We start from the raw sequence: 17,608 nt of genomic DNA, 5'->3' as shown, positions 1-17,608 counted from the left end.
CATTCCATGTTTGTGGATTGGAAGAATACTGTTAAAGTGTCCGTCCTACCCAAGCAATCTATAAATTCACTGCATTCCCTATCAAAATTTCCATGGTATTTTTCACAGAAATAGAACAAACAATCCTCAAATTTGTATGGAACCAGAGAAGACTCCAAGTAGCCAAAATAATCTTGAGAAAGAACAAAGCTGGAGGCAACATGCTTCCTGATTTCAAACTCTATTACAAAGTTATAGTAATTGAAACACGGTATTGGCATAGGAACAAACACATATATCAGTGGAACACAAAACAAAGTCCAGAAACCAGTCCACACATATATGGTCAACTGATTTACAACAAAGAAGCCAAAAATATACAATGGAGAAAGCCCAATCTCTTCAATAAACAGTGTTGGAAAAACTGAAGAGCCCATTCAAAAGAATGAAACTGGAGTGCTATCTTACACCACGCACAAAAACTAACTCAAAATAAATTAAAGACTTGAACGTAAGACCTGCCTGAAACCTAAAACTCCTAGAAGAAAACATAATGGTAAGCTCCTTGACATTACTCTTGGTGAGGAATTTTACCAAAAGCAAATGTAACACAAGCAAAAATATACTAGTGGGACTAAAACCAAAAATCTTATGCACAGCAAAGGAAACCATCAACAAAATGAAAACATAACCCACCAAATGGGAGAAACTATTTGCATATCATATATCTGATAAGGGGTTAATATCCAAAATATATAAAGAACTCAGAAAACTCAACTGCAAAAAAATAAACAATCTGTTTTAAAAATGAGCAGAGATATGAATAGACATTTTTCCAAAGAAGACATACGCATGGCCAACAGGTACATGTAAAGGCACTCAACATCAGTAATCATCAGGGAAATACAAGTCAAAATCAAAACCACCATGACATATCACCCACACCTGTTGGAATGACTATCAAAAACACAAGAAATAACAAGTGTTGGTGAGGATGTGGAGAAAAGGGAACCTTCGTGTACTGTTGATGAGAATGTAAACTGGTATCACGGCTATGGAAAATATGGAGGTTTCTCAAAAAATTAAAAATAGAACTACCATATGATCCAGCAATCCCACCTCTGGATATTTATCTGAAAACACTGACTCAAAAAGATACCTACAACCCCATGTTCACTGCAGTATTATTCACAATAGCCAAGATGTGAAAACAACATAGGTGCCCACAGACCAATGAATGGCTAAAGAAAATGAGACACACACACACACACACACACACACACAAAGAGGAACATTATTCTACCACAAAAAAGAAGGAAATCCTGCCATTTGCAACAACATGGGTGAACTCTTGAGGGCATTATAGGAAGTGAAATAAGTCAGACTCAGAAAGACACACCCTATGACCTCACTTATATGTGGAATCTAAAAACAACAACAACAACCAAACCCAGTGCTACAAAGAAAAGACTGGTGGTTGCCAGAGGTGGAGGGCCATGCGGGGAGGGAGGTGGGTGAAATGAACGAAGGTGATCAAAAGGCACAAACTTGCAGTTACCAAATAAGTATGTCTTGGAGATATAATGTACAGCAGGGTGACTACAGCTAATACTACTATATCATGTTTGAAAGTAGCTAAGAGAGTACACCTTTTTTTTTATTATGTTATGTTAATCACCATACATTACATCATTAGTTTTTGATGTAGTGTTCCATGATTCATTGTTTGTGTATAACACCCAGTGCTCCATTCAATATGTGCCCTATTTAATACCCATCACCAAGTTAACCCATCCCCCCACCCCCACCCCCAGAACCCTCAGTTTGTTTCTCAGAGTCCGTAGTCTCTCATGGTTCGCCTCCCGCTCCGATCTCCCCACCTTCGTTGAGAGTATATCTTAAAAGCTCTCTTCACAAGAAAAACAATTGCTAACTATGTGTGGTGATGGACGTTAACTAGACTTACTGTAGTGATTACTTCACAAGATATACAAATACTAAATCATGCACATGATATATATAACACCTATAAATGTTATAGGCCAAGTGGATCTCAATTTTTTATTATTTTTTTATTAAAGATTTTATTTATTTATTTGACAGAGAGAGACACAGCGAGAGAGGGAACACAAGCAGGGGGAGTGGGAGAGGGAGAAGCAGGCTTCCCGCAGAGCAGGGAGCCTGATGTGGGACTCGATCCCAGTACCCTGGGATCATGACCTGAGCCGAAGGCAGACGCTTAATGACTGAGCCACCCAGGCGCCCGAACCTCAATTTTTTAAAAATGACACAACTACATGCTGTCTGGAGAAAAATACTCTGAAGATAATGACATGGGCAGTTTGAAAGTTAAATGATGGAAAAAGATATATCATGCAAACATTAATCAAAACAAAGCAGGGAGGGCTATAAAATTATCTGAGACAGAGAAGGACATTAAATAACAATAAAAGGATCAATACACCAAGACATAACAACGCTAAAGGTCTTTGAGCTGCAATATATGTCAAGCAAAAATTGACAGAGCTAAAAGAACTAGACAAATCCACAACTATAGTTAGAGTCTTCAAAACTTGTTTCTCAACAACTGATAGAATAACTAGACAGAAAATCAGCAAGGCTTTAAAGAATTCAACAACATCATCAACGAAAAAATGTAACTGATATTTGTAGAACACTTTGCTCAACAAAAGCAGAATACATATTCTTTTCAAACACCCACAAAATGTATACAAGACAGACCATATTATGGGCCATAAAACATATGCCTTAACAAATAAAAATAACTGAAATCACATAGGATGTATTTTCTGATCACAATAGTACTAAACTAGAAATCAATAACAGAAAGAGGAAAATCTCCAAACACTTGGAAACTAAACAACACACTTTTAAATAATCACTGAGTCTCAAGGAAAATCCAAATATACATTGAACTCTTGAAAATAAAAAACACAACATGTCAAAATTTGTGGGATACAGCTAAAGCAATGCTGAGAAGAAAACTTAAAGAACCAAATACTTAAATTTGAAAAGAGGAAAAATCTCAAATCAAGGATCTAAGAATCTCAAGAACCACAGGCAAAATAATTAACCTCAACCAACTCACACACCTTATGTAAAAATTAATTCAAAAGGGATCATGGGGGCGCCTGGGTGGCTCAGTCAGTTAAGCGTCTGCCTTCAGCTCAGGTCATGGTGCCAGGCTCTTGGGATCAAGTCCCACATCGGGCTCCCTACACAGCGGGGAGTCTGCTTCTCTCTCTACCCTTCCCCCTGCTCATGCTCTCTCTTTCTCACTCTCTCTCAAATAAATAATCTTTAAAAAAAGGGGGGGGGGATCATGGACATAAATAAAAAATATAAAACTACAAATGTTTTAGGAAAAAGAAAAACTAAGCCAAGAGTGCTTAAATGGTCTAGGGCAAGGGAAAAAGTTCTGAGACATGACAGCAAAAGCAAAATCCATTCCAAGAAAAATTGATAAATTGGTCTTCAACAAAATGAAAAATTTTTGCTCTGCAAATGACCTTAATTAAGAGGATGAAAAGTCAAACTACAGACTGGAAGAAAACATTTGCAAACCACATATCTGAAAGGATACGTCTCTAATAATATAAGAACAACTCTCAAAACGTAATAGTTTTTTTGTTTTTTTTAAGAAGTAATCCAATTAGAAAATGTGCAAAAGGCATAGAGACATCTCCCTGAAGAGGATATACAGATGGCAAAATAAATATAAGAAAAAGTGTTCAACATCATTAGTTATCCAAGAAATGCAAGTTAAAGCCACAATGAGATATCACTGCACACCTATCAGAACAATTACAATAAAAAATAGTGACAACTCCAAATGCTGCAAAGGATGCAGAGGAAGTGGATCCTTCATACACTGCTGATGAGAATGCAAAATGATATAGCCATTCTGGAAAACTGTTGGAGAGTTTCTTATAAAACTAAACATATAACTACCATACCACCCAGCAACTGCACTCGTGAGTATTTGTTCAAGAGAAGTAAATACTTCTGTTCATGCAAGAACCTAAACACAAATGTCTACGGCAACTTCATTTGTAACCAACAAAAACTGAAAACAACTCCAATACCTTTCAAAAGCTAAGGGCTTAAGTAATCTGTTTCACGTATATACCAGGGAATACTACATAGCAATAAAAAGGAATAAACATTTAATACCTCTAACAACCGGAGGGGAGCTTGGGTGGCTCAGTTGCTTAAGCGTCTGACTCTTGATTTCAGCTCAGGTCATGATCTCAGGGTCGTGAGATCGAGCCCCGTGTTGGGCTCTGCACTCAGGGAGGAGTCTGCTTGTGATTCTCTCTCTGCCTCTCTCAGTCCCTCCCCCCACCTCTCTCTCTCAACAAACAAAACAAAACCCTCTAACAATCAGAATGAATACCCAGAAAATTATGGTAAGTGGAAAAAAAAGTCAACCCCAGAACATTGCATACTGTATGATTCCATATATATTACACTTCTTGAAATCACAGAAACTATAGAAATACAGAAGAAATTAATGGTTACCTGAAAGGTGTGGGATGGGCATGAAAGGGAAGAAGGTATGGCCATATAAGGTAACATGAGACCAAAAGAAAAAAAAAAAAGGTAATATGAGAGAACCTTGTGGTAATGAAAATGTCCTGTATCTTGATTGTGTGAATGTTACTGTCCTGCTTGTGATGTTGTACTATAGTTGTGCAAGATGTTATCACTGGGGGAAACTGGGTGAAGGGTACATGAGATCTCTCTGTATTACTTTGTCCTACTGCATGTATATCTATCATTATCAAAAGGCTAATTCACTTAAATACGGAACAGCATGAAGAAGAGGAGAAAGATGATTAATAAATGTAAATAATTATGGAAATTCTGCTAAATTCATATTTACACCTCATTCTTAGGTACAAGATTATAGCATTTATTTTTCTTTTTAAAGATTTTATTTATTTATTTGACAGAGAGACACAGCCAGAGAGGGAACACAAGCAGGGGGAGTGGGAGAGGGAGAAGCAGGCTTCCTGTGGAGCAGGGAGCCCGATGTGGGGCTCGATCCCAGTACCCTGGGATCATGACCTGAGCCGAAGGCAGACGCTTAACAATCAGGCTTCCTGTGGAGCAGGGAGCCCGATGTGGGGCTCGATCCCAGTACCCTGGGATCATGACCTGAGCCGAAGGCAGACGCTTAACAACTGAGCCACCCAGGCGCCCAAGATTATGGCATTTAAAGAAAACCTACTGCTCTACAAGGTCCCTGTAATTCTAAGTGGCTTTTCCATATTCTTTGTTTCCAAAAATTACACATATAAAAATAAAGCATGAGATAAGAACTTCTTTCACATCTTTCACACAGGGGAAAAGGGAGTTTTTCAATTCAATGTAATATGTTTAATAAGGTTAGCTTCTTTGAAGCATTTCTCATTATAAATATGTATCACAAGAAAGCAATACCTGCTGGGAAAATCAATTTTTGAATATATAAAAGGTCATATTCATGATCTCTCAATAATAGCATGGGTATATGTATGCATGTGCAATTAATCTTTGTTTAAAATGATAAGAGTCAGAGTAATTTTTACATTTGTCTAAAACAGAGAAGTTTCCACTATTTCCATTTTAACGTATGGAGATTTATTTCCTCAAGCAATACAGGCCAAAGGACACAAGATGACACTACCAATTTAGGAGTACATTTCACTGGAAACGTTCTATATACCAGTAAGAGTATACAGATGACTACTGCTCAATTTTTTACCTTCTTTGGAAAGAAAATGCTATCAACTATGAAGAAGGTACTTATAATCAGCTCATAAAGATTCATTAATCAAATTAGCAAAATGTTACACAGTCTATCATTTGGAGGCTCTCCAAGAGATCCCAAATTTTATTCCCCATTTTCAAGCTGGTTGTGCCCAACTTACAATGTTGCATTCTAAAACGTCTCATGTGGAACTCAGAATGAATCTGCAAACAGAATAACACTATAAATGTGATTAAATTACAAAGCAATTTAATAGAAGAAATGCAAGTGGTTCCCTACTTTTGTCCTAACCGGAGGAGTACCTAAAACTCAAAACATAACAAAGTTAAGTCCCCTCACCCAATGGCTAATAACAAATAATATCTTAGGATTAAGACAAATCTTCAATTTCCAGCATTTTATGTATGTGGTTTTCTTAAGTATTATATACATAGATATCAGCCTAAACACAAGTATCCAATTTGAGAAAAAACTTGGTGCTTTCAGGATACTAATGATTCCTATCTTTATATAAATTCCATTAAGTTTAAGAAACCTCCACTTCTTACCAAAAGAATCAGATGGTCATCCTGGTTTTCTATTCATTTTTAAAGAAAATGGCAAAATGATAAAGACTGGCTTGTGCAAATGGAGAAAAACAAAAACAAAAAAACCAAAGTTACCATTAACTGAAATGGAAAAACTACAGAAATAGTTTCAAAAAGGAACGATCCAAGGATCAGTTTATTTATTTTTTTAATGTTAAGTCTGAGATGCCTATTAGACATCCAATAAAATTATCAAGTAGGCAGGCCCAGGCTAGAGAAAAAAATTTTCATAAACTAGCATTTAAACCCTGATACCTAGATGAAATTGCCAGGGAAAATACAGAAGAAAATAGAAGAGAACCAGGGACTGAGTCCTGGTACTATGCGAAAGTGTGGAAATGAGGAGAAAGTAGCAAACATGACCTCAAAAAGCAGCCAAAAAGAAGAAAAACCAAGAACTATGGATCTGCCTTTTATACCATCTTAGGTTCTGGTAACAAAAAATGAATAAATTCACAATCCTCTGTCCTCAAAGTTCTAAGTCTAGTGATGAAGACAAACATGTACAAAAACAATTTTGACGTAACATGACATCATATATGTAGAAAATCTCAAGTAATCTACTAAAAAGCTCAGAAACTAGTGCATGATTTCAGGAAAGTTACGGCACACAAGATTCTTATGAAAAATCAATGGTATTTCAAGATATTAGAAACAACTAGAAAATATCAAAACCACAATCCCATTTGTAGGAGCAACCAAAATCATGCCAAAGCATAGTGTCTTGGTCTGTTCCAGCTGCTATGACAAAATACAATAGACTACACAGCTTAATAATAATAAATATTTCTCACAGTTCTGGAGGCTGGAAGTCCAAGATCAATGTGCCACCATGGTGGTTTGAGGCCTGCTGACTTCTCTTGGTGTTCTCACATGGCAGAAGGGGGTAAAGCAGCTCTCTCTGGTTTCTTTTATAAGGGCATTAATCCCACTCAGTAGGGATCTGCTCCCATGAACTAATCACCTCCCAAAGGCCCCACCACCTAATATCATCACCTTGAAGGTTAAGTTTCAACTTACGAATTTTCAGAAGACACAAACATTCAGTCTATAGCACAGGGATATACTTTAACAAAATCTGTGTAAATCCTTGTCATTGAAAAACTACAAAAGTTACTGGAATAAACTGAAGAAGGTACCAGTATATGGAGATATACCATGTTCGTGAACTGAAAGGCTTAATATTGTTACAATGTCAGTTCCAGCAAAAGTGATCTACAGATTTAGGACAATCCAATGAACTACCCGGCAGGCACTTTCTATAGAAATTGACAAGCTGATTCTAAAATTTAAATGGAATGGCAATGACATAAAAGAGCCAAAGCAGTTTTCTTTTTTTTTTTTTTTAGTTTGGAAAAGCTACACTACCAAACTTCAAGATTTATTATAAAGCCACAGCAATAAAGATAATGCACCACTGGCAAAAGAACAGAAATGCAGACCCATCAGTTGATTCTGACAAAGATGCCAAGGTAAATGATGCTGGAACAACTAGCTATCTAAACAGAAAGAAAATGAACAACAACCCCTTCCTAACACCAAACACGAAATGAACTCAAAATGCATCACAGACCTAAATGTAAGTGCTGAAACCATCAAACTTCTAGAAGAAAACACAAAAGAAAATCTTTGTGATCCTGGGATAGGCAAAGATATTAGATGGAACATTAAAAGCATTAACCATAAAAGAAAAAAATTATAAACTGGACTTCACCAAAATCAGAAATTCTGTTCTTCAAATAGCACCATTAAGAAAAAAGGAAAGGCAAGCCACAGACTGATAAAATAGTCACAATACATACACTGACAAAGGACTTGTATCCAAACTATATCAAGGATTCTTATCACTCAGTAAGAGTAAGACAAAGAGATCTATACAAAAATGGGCGAAGACTTGAACAGGTCATTCACAAAGGAAGATACACAAATGGCCAATAAACACATAAAAAGATATTCAACATCTTTACGTCCACTATCCTTACACCTATCAGAAGGACTAAAATTTAAAAGATTGGCAATCCCAAGTGTTGACCAATATGTGAAAAAATGACTGGCTGGAATGTAAACTAGTAAAACCAGTTTGAAAACTGTTTGGTAGTTACAGCTACCCAATCAATCCACCACTAAGTAAGAAATGAAAAGATATGTCCAGGGCGCCTGGGTGGCTAAGTCAGTTAAGCGTCTGCCTTCAGCTCAGGTCATGATCTCAGGATCCTGGGACTGAGCCCCACCTGGGGCTCCCTGCTCAGCAGGGAGTCACCTTCTCCCTCTCCCCCTGCTTGTGCACTCTCTTTCTCTCAAATAAGTAAAATCTTAAAAAGAAAAGATACGTCCATACAACGATGTAAACATGAACATTAACAGAGTTATTCAAAACAGCCAAACACCAGAAATAGCCCAAACATCCATTAGCAGATCAAAGGACAAACTGTGATATATCCACGTGATAGAATACTACTCCACACTAAAAAAGCACAAACTAACACATAGAATAATATGGATGAACCTCAAAATCTGACTCAGTGGTAGAAGCCAGATAGAAAAAAGTACATCTGTCTGATTCTATTCATACAAAATCTTAGAAAATGCAGTTTATAGGGAGAGAAAGCAGATCAGTGGTTTCCTTGGGCCCGGGTTAGGGGAGAAAGGGACTTCCAAGGGGCGTGAGGGAACTTTTGAAGGTGATGAAAATGCCCTGTGTTTTGATGATGGGAGTGATCTCCTGAGTGCACATGTATCAAAATTCCTCAAACTGTACAATTTAAAAGAAAGCAGTTTACACTATGTAAATTATAATGTAGTAACATTATGTTTAAAAGATACAGTGTACTAAAGGTTATAATAGAAGAATATACAGATGCAATGGGAGCACATGTCCAGCTGCCCACTCCCACCACCCTCTTTGTCATCATCTAGTCATTGGCAAGAACGGGGGTCAATAAGCCTCCAAGGACCAAACCATACAACTGCTTGCATCCTATTGAAAGAATCCTCAGTTGTGACATCTCTAAGTACATGAAGACAATGCCAGGACCTCAGAGATGACTATTATGCAATATAATATCCATATTACACAGATGTGAGTATATGACAATGTAACACAAAGATGCAGATAAATGTCTTGAATTAATACTGGAGTTACCCTGCACCCAGGTGATGGCCCATCTCGACAAAACATACTGCATAAATCATACCACACAGGGCTACACATTAGGCAATCTCCAGAAGACATCAAAAATCCAAAAGTGACTAAACCAAGGCCCTTCTTTAATGCTGATGCTACACCAAATCATGTTAAGAGGTACAAATGCTTGATTACAAATATCACAACTTAGGGATACTCCCTAACCTATATCCTTAAGTTCAGATGCCACTAAAGTCAACCTAGTTCTCACTGCTAGGGTGGCATGGAACTTCATTATACTTTTGACTCACCGACATGGCCAAAATACCTAATCATGGTCTTCACAACCAAGCTGTAAAGTGATGAGGGAAAACATCAATGAACCATCCTCCAAACTGTTGGCCCCCACTGCCTACTAAGAACATATGAAAATGATAACACAAGTTTGAGGACACTGAAATGTCATTCAACTAATGTTCTCACAATTGGCAACACTCTGAAAAAGTGCATAAACTTGATTTAGCGATCTTTGAATACTATGCACATAATGAGTAATTTTGCTAACAGCACAATTTTTGGCGTTAGTAAAATCTTTATTTAATTTGTTAATGGTTCTGGCTTTAGGCAATTATTTATAAAGCAGAGAACACACTTCTGTTTCAAATAAGACTGATTAAGGGTCTCTTAGATCTAAAGCTCTTTAAATTGATTCCAGCAATACAGCTAATGACATCACCTTGTTTTCCTGGAGAATCTCCATTTCAAGCTAAAGCCATTCTTCTGTGGAAAAAATGTAAATGGTTGAGTCAAGTATTCCAGCAAAATTCAAGAGCCATGAAATAAATGAACCACAAAAGGTTTGAAGTACAACCAAAGAGAAAACACAAAAGAATACTGGGAGGGGTGCCCGGCAACTCAGTCAGAAGAGCGTGCAACTCTTGATCTCAGGATTGTGAGTTCGAGCCCCACGCTGGGGGTACAGATTACTTAAAATAAATAAATAAACTTAAAAAAAAAGAATACTAGGAAATATGGGCTCCTAGGTGGCTCAGTCGGTTGAGTGTCTAACTCTTGGTTTCAGCTCAGGTCATGATCTCAAGGTCATGGGATTGAGCCCCATGACAGACTCCACGCTCAGCGTGGAGTTTACTTCAGATTCTGTCTCTTCCTTTCCCTCTGCCCCTTCCCCTACTCGTGCTCTCCCTCTCTCTCTCTAAATAAATTCTTAAAAATAAATAAATAAATACTAGGAAATAAAAAAATATAATCCATACCCCCTTATTTGTTCTTTCTCCAATAAATACAAATATCCTTCTTTATAAGAAAGCCTAATAAACTGCACTTCAAAATAGCACAATTTGTAAAGCAGACATATTGTGCATTTACTCATTCAACAACTATTAATTAAGAACCCACTATCCCTCAAGGGCTATTTAAAGTAATAGAAATACAATAGTGAACAATTGCTCTTGTGGAGCTTACAGTTTAGTAAAAGAGACAGAAAATTTAAAAAATAAACAAAATATGTAACGTGCCAGATGGGAATAAATGTTATGTTAAAAAAAATGAACAAAGTACCATAGAGACATGTGGGCCTTTTTCACTATTATGATCAGAGCAAGACTCAATGACAAATGTGACATTACAACAAAGAGCTGAAAAAAGGGAGCCAGCCATAAAAACCTCCAGGAGAAGTGCTTCTGAAGTAAAGAGATTGGATGTGACCAAAGTCAGGCAGGAGAAGGAGGTTAAAAGGTGAAAGTCAACAAGATTAAGGTAGTGGACTGAGGAGGTTATAGATCATGAGGAAACTTAAAAGCAATCGTAAGAAATTTGACTTCTATTGTAAAACGCATGGAAAGCCTTTGGTGGATTTGGACCAAAGTGGGGATAGAATAAGATTTAGAATTTTAAAAAATCACCTTTGTGGGGCACCTGGGTGGCTCAGATAGTTAAGTGTCTGCCTTTGGCTCAGATCATGATCTCCAGGTTCTGGGATCGAGCCCTTCATCTGGCTCCCTGCTCAGTGGGGAGCCTGCTTCTCCCTCTCCCTCTGCTTCCCCTCCCTGCTTGTACTCTCTCTCTCTCTCAAATGAATAAATAAGATCTTTAAAAAAAATTAAATTTAATTTAAAAATCACTTAGAGTTCTTAATCTGATAATGGTAGGGAACAGTTTATATCATATTACACTCTTCAAAAAATAAAAATTATAACCACTAGACAAAATATTTTATTCTTTTATCATTTTTTAGAGAGTAGGGGAGGGGCAGAGGGCAAGGGAGAGAGCGAATCCTGAAGCTGCAGAGCCCGACATGGGGCTTGATCTCACGACCCTGAGAGATCACGACCTGAGCCGAAATCAAGAGCCAGATGCTTAACCAACTGAGCGCCCAGGCACCGCTAGACAAATATTTTAAAAACAATGATTTGAGAGCATTGGAGAACAACTTAAAGCAGACAGGAGTTAAGGGAATTCAACTCACTCAGGACGGGAACCACACAAGGCGACAGATTCACATTTATATGAGTTTCCCCAATCCATGAAGCATGGGTTGCTCAAAAAAAGAGAAAGCCTCGGATCTGGCTCAATGGGTCAGCAAACCCATTCAGTGGTACTGACCCAAGAAAATATATGTCCACAAAATATATGTCCACAAAAAACTTGTACACAAATGTTCACAACAGCCTTATTCACAATAGCCAGAAATGAAAAAACAACCCAAAGGTCCATCAACAGGAGTATGGATAAACAAATTGTGATATTTTTATAGGATGAACTACTACTCAGCGACAAAAAAAAAAAAAAAAATGATGGATACAAGTAACAACATGAATGAATCCAAAAAAAATATTATGTTAAGAGATATGAGTCAGACATATTTATTTGAGTCCATTTACATTGAATCCAAGAAGAGACAAAACCAATCTACAGTGATAGAAAGTGAGGGCAAGAGTGGGGGAATCAACACGAGGCATTTTCCAGGCTATGAAAATTTTCTTTATTTTGTTATGCATGGTGATGAAATGGGTGTACATAATTTCTGAACTCATAAACTGAACTCTTAAAATCTGTGCTAAATTTTACTACAGGTAAATTATATTTCAATAAAAGACAATAAATAAATCTAGCAGCATTTAAACCTCATAAACATTTATATTCAGTCAATCCCAGCACATGGAAAAAATATGCCTTTCACTTGATTCATAACATGCCAACAACTAAAGTAACAACAGAGGCAGAAATTTGACTTGCATGTGGGATATAATTACAACAAAATACCTTTCCTATAAATGCAGATGACAATGTTAAGAAGTATTTATATCTTGAAGAAGTGTTCAAATACATATTCCCAGCTATATACTGTGTTTCAAGATTCAGCCGCATGAAGTATGCTTTTCCTGCCCTCTTTATATAAAGCTATTCATCCATCCTTAGAATTCCAAAAGAAATAAAATAATATGGATATTAAAGAAAATGCTAAAGCAAAATAATACAGTAAATTTTACAAATATCAAATCCAAATGTCTAATTTCTTATACTCCACACAAAAAAACAGGTATTTAACAATAATTAAAGCAAACAATTAGCGTTACACTTAATACAGTAAATTGTACTGTAATGGCTTAAAGGGGATATATTTTTAAGAATGTTATAGGAGGGCGCCTGGGTGGCTGTCGTTAAGCATCTGCCTTTGGCTCAGGTCGTGATCCCAGGGTCCTGGGATCGAGTCCCGCATCGGCTCCCTGCTCAGCGGGAGGCCTGCTTCTCCCTCTCTCACTCCCCCTGCTTGTGTTCCTGCTCTCTCTATCTCTCTCTGTCAAATAAATAAATAAAATTTAAAAAATAAAAATAAAAAAGAATGTTATAGGAACAGGGCGCCTGGGTGGCTCAGTCGGTTGAGCGTCTGCCTTCAGCTCAGGTTGTGATCCCACAGTCCTGGGATCAAGCCCCACATTGGGCTCCCTGCTCTGCTGGGAGCCTGCTTCTCCCTCTCCCTCTGCCTATCTCTCTCTCTCGGTCTCTCATGAATAAATAAATAAAATCTTAAAAAAAAAAAAAGAATGTTATAGGAACATTATGATCTTAGAAACATTAGCTATCCACTTTTAAATGGAAATTTCTTAAGAACCTGCAGGAAGATATGATGAAATTTCATTAGTATACAATGAAATGAGTAAATATTATGAATAAATTTGCCACATAATTGGTAATGTTAAGAACACTCTTAATAGGACAAATTGACAGTAAGCCTACTTCAAACAAATTTAAGTGTCAAATATATATTTTAAAACTCCCTAACAAAAATATAAGTGCATCTTAAGAAAAAGAGCAGGCTACTAAGAGTGCTTAAAATACGCCTCACATCTATTTCTCATCATCATATCTGTTACTGAGGAGCAGAGTTAATTCGGAATGTAAAATTATTTGACGGGGATTATATCATTAATATAAAAATATTCTTTACTATCACAGGACACAGAAAAACCATGCAGCTAACACCTAGGTGTTACAGCTTAATGGCTTAGAACCGTGATTATTTGTGCCAAATCCCAGCTCTGCCACTTCAAGGTCTCAGAAAATAGACAAATCTGTCAATAATTTCTGAAAGGTAAGTTTTTACGTTTAGGAATATATGTAGGAGAACTCTGAACAGAATTTTAGGAGTAAAACTGAATAAAGGATTTAAGATCGGTCCGAAGGGAAATTCACAATTTAATAAATGTTGTAACAGAGGCATTATAACAAAAAGGAACAGAAAGCCCTGTTAAGAGGATACTGCTGACACAGGCAACGTCGATAAGAGGGAAGAAAACAAAATGCGAATGAGTAGTGGTGACATTTCAGTCGCAAGTCTCCAGAGAGATTAAGATGAAGTACATTAAAAAAAAAAAAAAAAAAAAGATGGGGTAAGACTTTACAATCCCTTCAATCATTCAATCATATCTGGCAAAAAGCTACCACTGAGATCAGTTTTCAATCTGTCTCTCACTTACTGGACCTAAACAATAAAAGATGAACCGGGGTGTTTTTAAAAATGAAATTAAAAATAAGCACCTGTGATTTTTAACGTATTACTTAACTGAATCTGACTCTTTGAATTGAGATTTATTACCCAAAGATGTACCACTGCAAGCGCTGCATGAGGAGTTCAGGCGAGTGAGCCCCTAAATCACCCAAAACAACACTCACTGTAAATACACCTTTGGTTCATTACCTAAGAAGTCTCTGCCATCTACGTTTGTTGCAATTTAAATGACGGGCTCTATTTTCACACATTGCCTAAAGACTTATCAGAGCCAAAAAGGAAGACAGCATTCCAGCTGCTGGAGGCAGCATGATTTAAAAGGAACAAGGCTTCAGAAACAGATGTGATTCTCATGTCAGCTTCACCACAGACCACTTGGGGGGGACGTGGTAAAGTTACACTTTATAAGGTCCTTTCTTCTTCCTTTTCAAAGATATCGTACATGCACACAAAACTATGTAAACCAGCCTGCACACAAAAAAATTGTGCCTGACACAGGAAAACTGTGGAGCTAACATCTAGGTGGAAATACCCTATGATGGCACAGGAGTGTGATGACTGTGTCAAATCTCAGCTCCACCACCCGCTTAGCTGTATGACCCTGAACCAGTTATTTAATCCCTCTAAGCCCCAATTTTATTTTCCACACAAACTATGACTATTAAAAGATTTTACAAGATGTAAAGCACAATAAACACATGAAATGTTTGCTGTGACCTTAAGGAAGAACAAAGCTGGAGGTATCACACTTCCAGATTTCAAGATACACTGCAAAGCTGTGGTAATCAAAACAGGATGGTACCAGCACAAAAACACACACAGAGATCAACAGAACAGAAGAGAGAGCCCAGAGAGAAACCCACGCTTATATGGTCAATTAATCTATGAGAAAGGAGGCAAGAATAGACAATGGGGAACAGACAGTGTCTTCAATAAATATGGAGACAAGCAAGCTGGACAGCAACATGCAGAAGAATGAAAGTGGACCACTTTCTTAGACCACACACAAAATTAAACTCAAAATGCATTAAAGACCTAAATGTGAAACATGAAACCATAAAATTTCTAGAAGAAAACACAGCCAGTAAACTTCTTCGACATCAGCCACGGCAATATTTTTTTTAGATGTGTCTCTTCAGGCAAGGGAAATAAAAGCAAAAATAAACTACTGGGCTCCCTGTCCAGGGTGGGGTCTGCTGCTCTCTCTCTGCCCCTCTCTCTCTCTCCCTCTGCCCCTAACCCTGCTCATGCTCGCTCACTCACTCACTCTCTCTCAAAATATAATAAAATCTTTTTTTCAATTAATTAATTATTGGAAACAAGGCAGGATGTTTGCGTTTATGAGTCCTACGTAACATCATATTAAAAGTCCTACTTAGTGCAAAAGGGCAAATAAAAACAATAAAAAGCTCAACAAAAAAATAAAAGCTGAACAGACTGGAAAAGAAGAAATGAACTGTCTCTATTCATGGACAACATAACTATCTATAAAGAAAATCACAAGGAATCCACAAAAAAACTGCTATGACTAATTAACAAGTTTACCAAGGTCATAGAATACAAGCTCAATATACAAAAATCAATTGTGCTTCTACATACTAGCAATAAACAATTAAAAACCAAAATTTTAAAAAGAGTACCATTTACAACAACTCCAAAAACAAGAAATTTTTAGGCACAAGTCTAACAAATTATGTGCAGGATCTGTATGCTGAAAAATGAACAAAACTGATATAAGAAATCAAAGAGAACCTCAATAAATGGAGAGTTAAATCAATACTCAGTACTGCTAAGAAGCCATTTCTCCCCAAAATGATCTATAACTATATAAGTTAAACATAATCTCGATCAAACTCCCAGCCGTATTTTTTTGTAGATCTAGAAAAGCTGCTTTTCAAATTTATATGAAAAGTCAAAGAAACTAGAATATGCAAAAACAATTATGAAAAAAGACCCAAAGTTAGCAGACTTACAATACCTGATCTGACGGCTTACTACAAAGGTACAGTAATTAAGGAAGTAGGATATTGGCATAGACACAGAGCTCAATGGAACCAAACACAGAGTCCAGACAAATACATCAAATGTTTTTTGACAAAGGGGCCAAGGCAATTCAGTGACAAAAGGATGTTATCAACAAATTATGCTGCACGTGTATAAACGAACATCTAAAATGAACATCTCTATGCAGAAAAAAAGGAAACTTAATCTGCACCTTACACAAAATTACTCAAAATGGATCTTAGAGCTAAATGTAAAACACAAACCTTTAAAAAAGAAGAAACCAAAAGAGAAAATCTTCATGACATTGCATTAGGCTATAAATTCTTAAGATACAAAACCAAAAGCAGGATCGATAAAAGAAATTAACTGATAAGTCAAACTTCATCAGAATTAAAAGCTTTTATTCTGCAAAAGCCACTGTCAAGAAAATAAAAAGGAAAGCTATGGACGAGGAGAAAATATCTGCAAACCCCACTGGAGAAAGGACACATGCCCAGAAGATATAAAGAACCCAAAAAGTCTGGGCACCTGGGTGGCTCAGTTGTTAAGCGTCTGTCTTCGGCTCAGGTCATGATCCCGGGGTCCTGGGATCGAGCCCCACATCGGGCTCCCTGCTCCACGGGAGGCCTGCTTCTCCCTCTCCCACTCCCCCTGCTTGTGTTCCCTCTCTCGCTGTGTCTCTCTCTCTGTCAAATAAATAAATAAAATTAAAAAAAAAAAAAAAAAGAACTCAAAGAGTCAACAGAAGGAAAACAAACACCCTCCCCACATTTTAACAACCCAGAACAAAAACATTCCCATGCATTTCCATATGCTAGGATTTACACCTGAGACTATCCTTTAGATTACTATCATGGAACTTCCTTATCTGTCATAGCGTGGCAATTAACAGGCAAAAGATCTGAACAGACGTTTTACCTGTGAAGATATGTGGAGACAAGTAAGCACATAAAAAGATCATACACATAATCTGTTATTAGGAAAACACAAATTAAAAACACAAAATACCATTACAAACCTTAGTAGAATAGCTTTGATAAAAGCCACTGACAATACCAAGTGCTGACGGGGAACAGGCACTCCCACAGATGCTGGGGAGAATGCACAGT

General features: G+C 37.1%; 1 protein-coding gene across 2 annotated transcripts in view; it reads right to left on the bottom strand.

Moving 5' to 3' along the window:
* The window catches only part of COMMD10 (COMM domain containing 10), a 197,436-nt gene that overhangs the window by 168,035 nt on the left and 11,793 nt on the right, over positions 1-17,608 (bottom strand). Inside the window, exon 5 of one of the 2 annotated variants that reach the window (XM_027606893.2) lies at positions 16,823-17,185. The exons of the other annotated variant lie outside the window; for it this stretch is intronic. Within the exon in view, the coding sequence (XP_027462694.1) occupies positions 17,063-17,185 (123 nt within the window). The 3' untranslated portion in view covers positions 16,823-17,062. Of the gene's footprint in view, positions 1-16,822; positions 17,186-17,608 lie in introns of those variants that run through there. 2 annotated transcript variants of the gene reach the window in all.

The sequence above is a fragment of the Zalophus californianus genome, chromosome 5 (assembly GCF_009762305.2).
Source record: "Zalophus californianus isolate mZalCal1 chromosome 5, mZalCal1.pri.v2, whole genome shotgun sequence".
In the NCBI taxonomy this organism is placed as follows: Eukaryota; Metazoa; Chordata; class Mammalia; order Carnivora; family Otariidae; genus Zalophus; species Zalophus californianus.
Note: the sequence above shows the minus strand (reverse complement) of the source record. Positions and strands in the feature narration are given on the sequence as shown.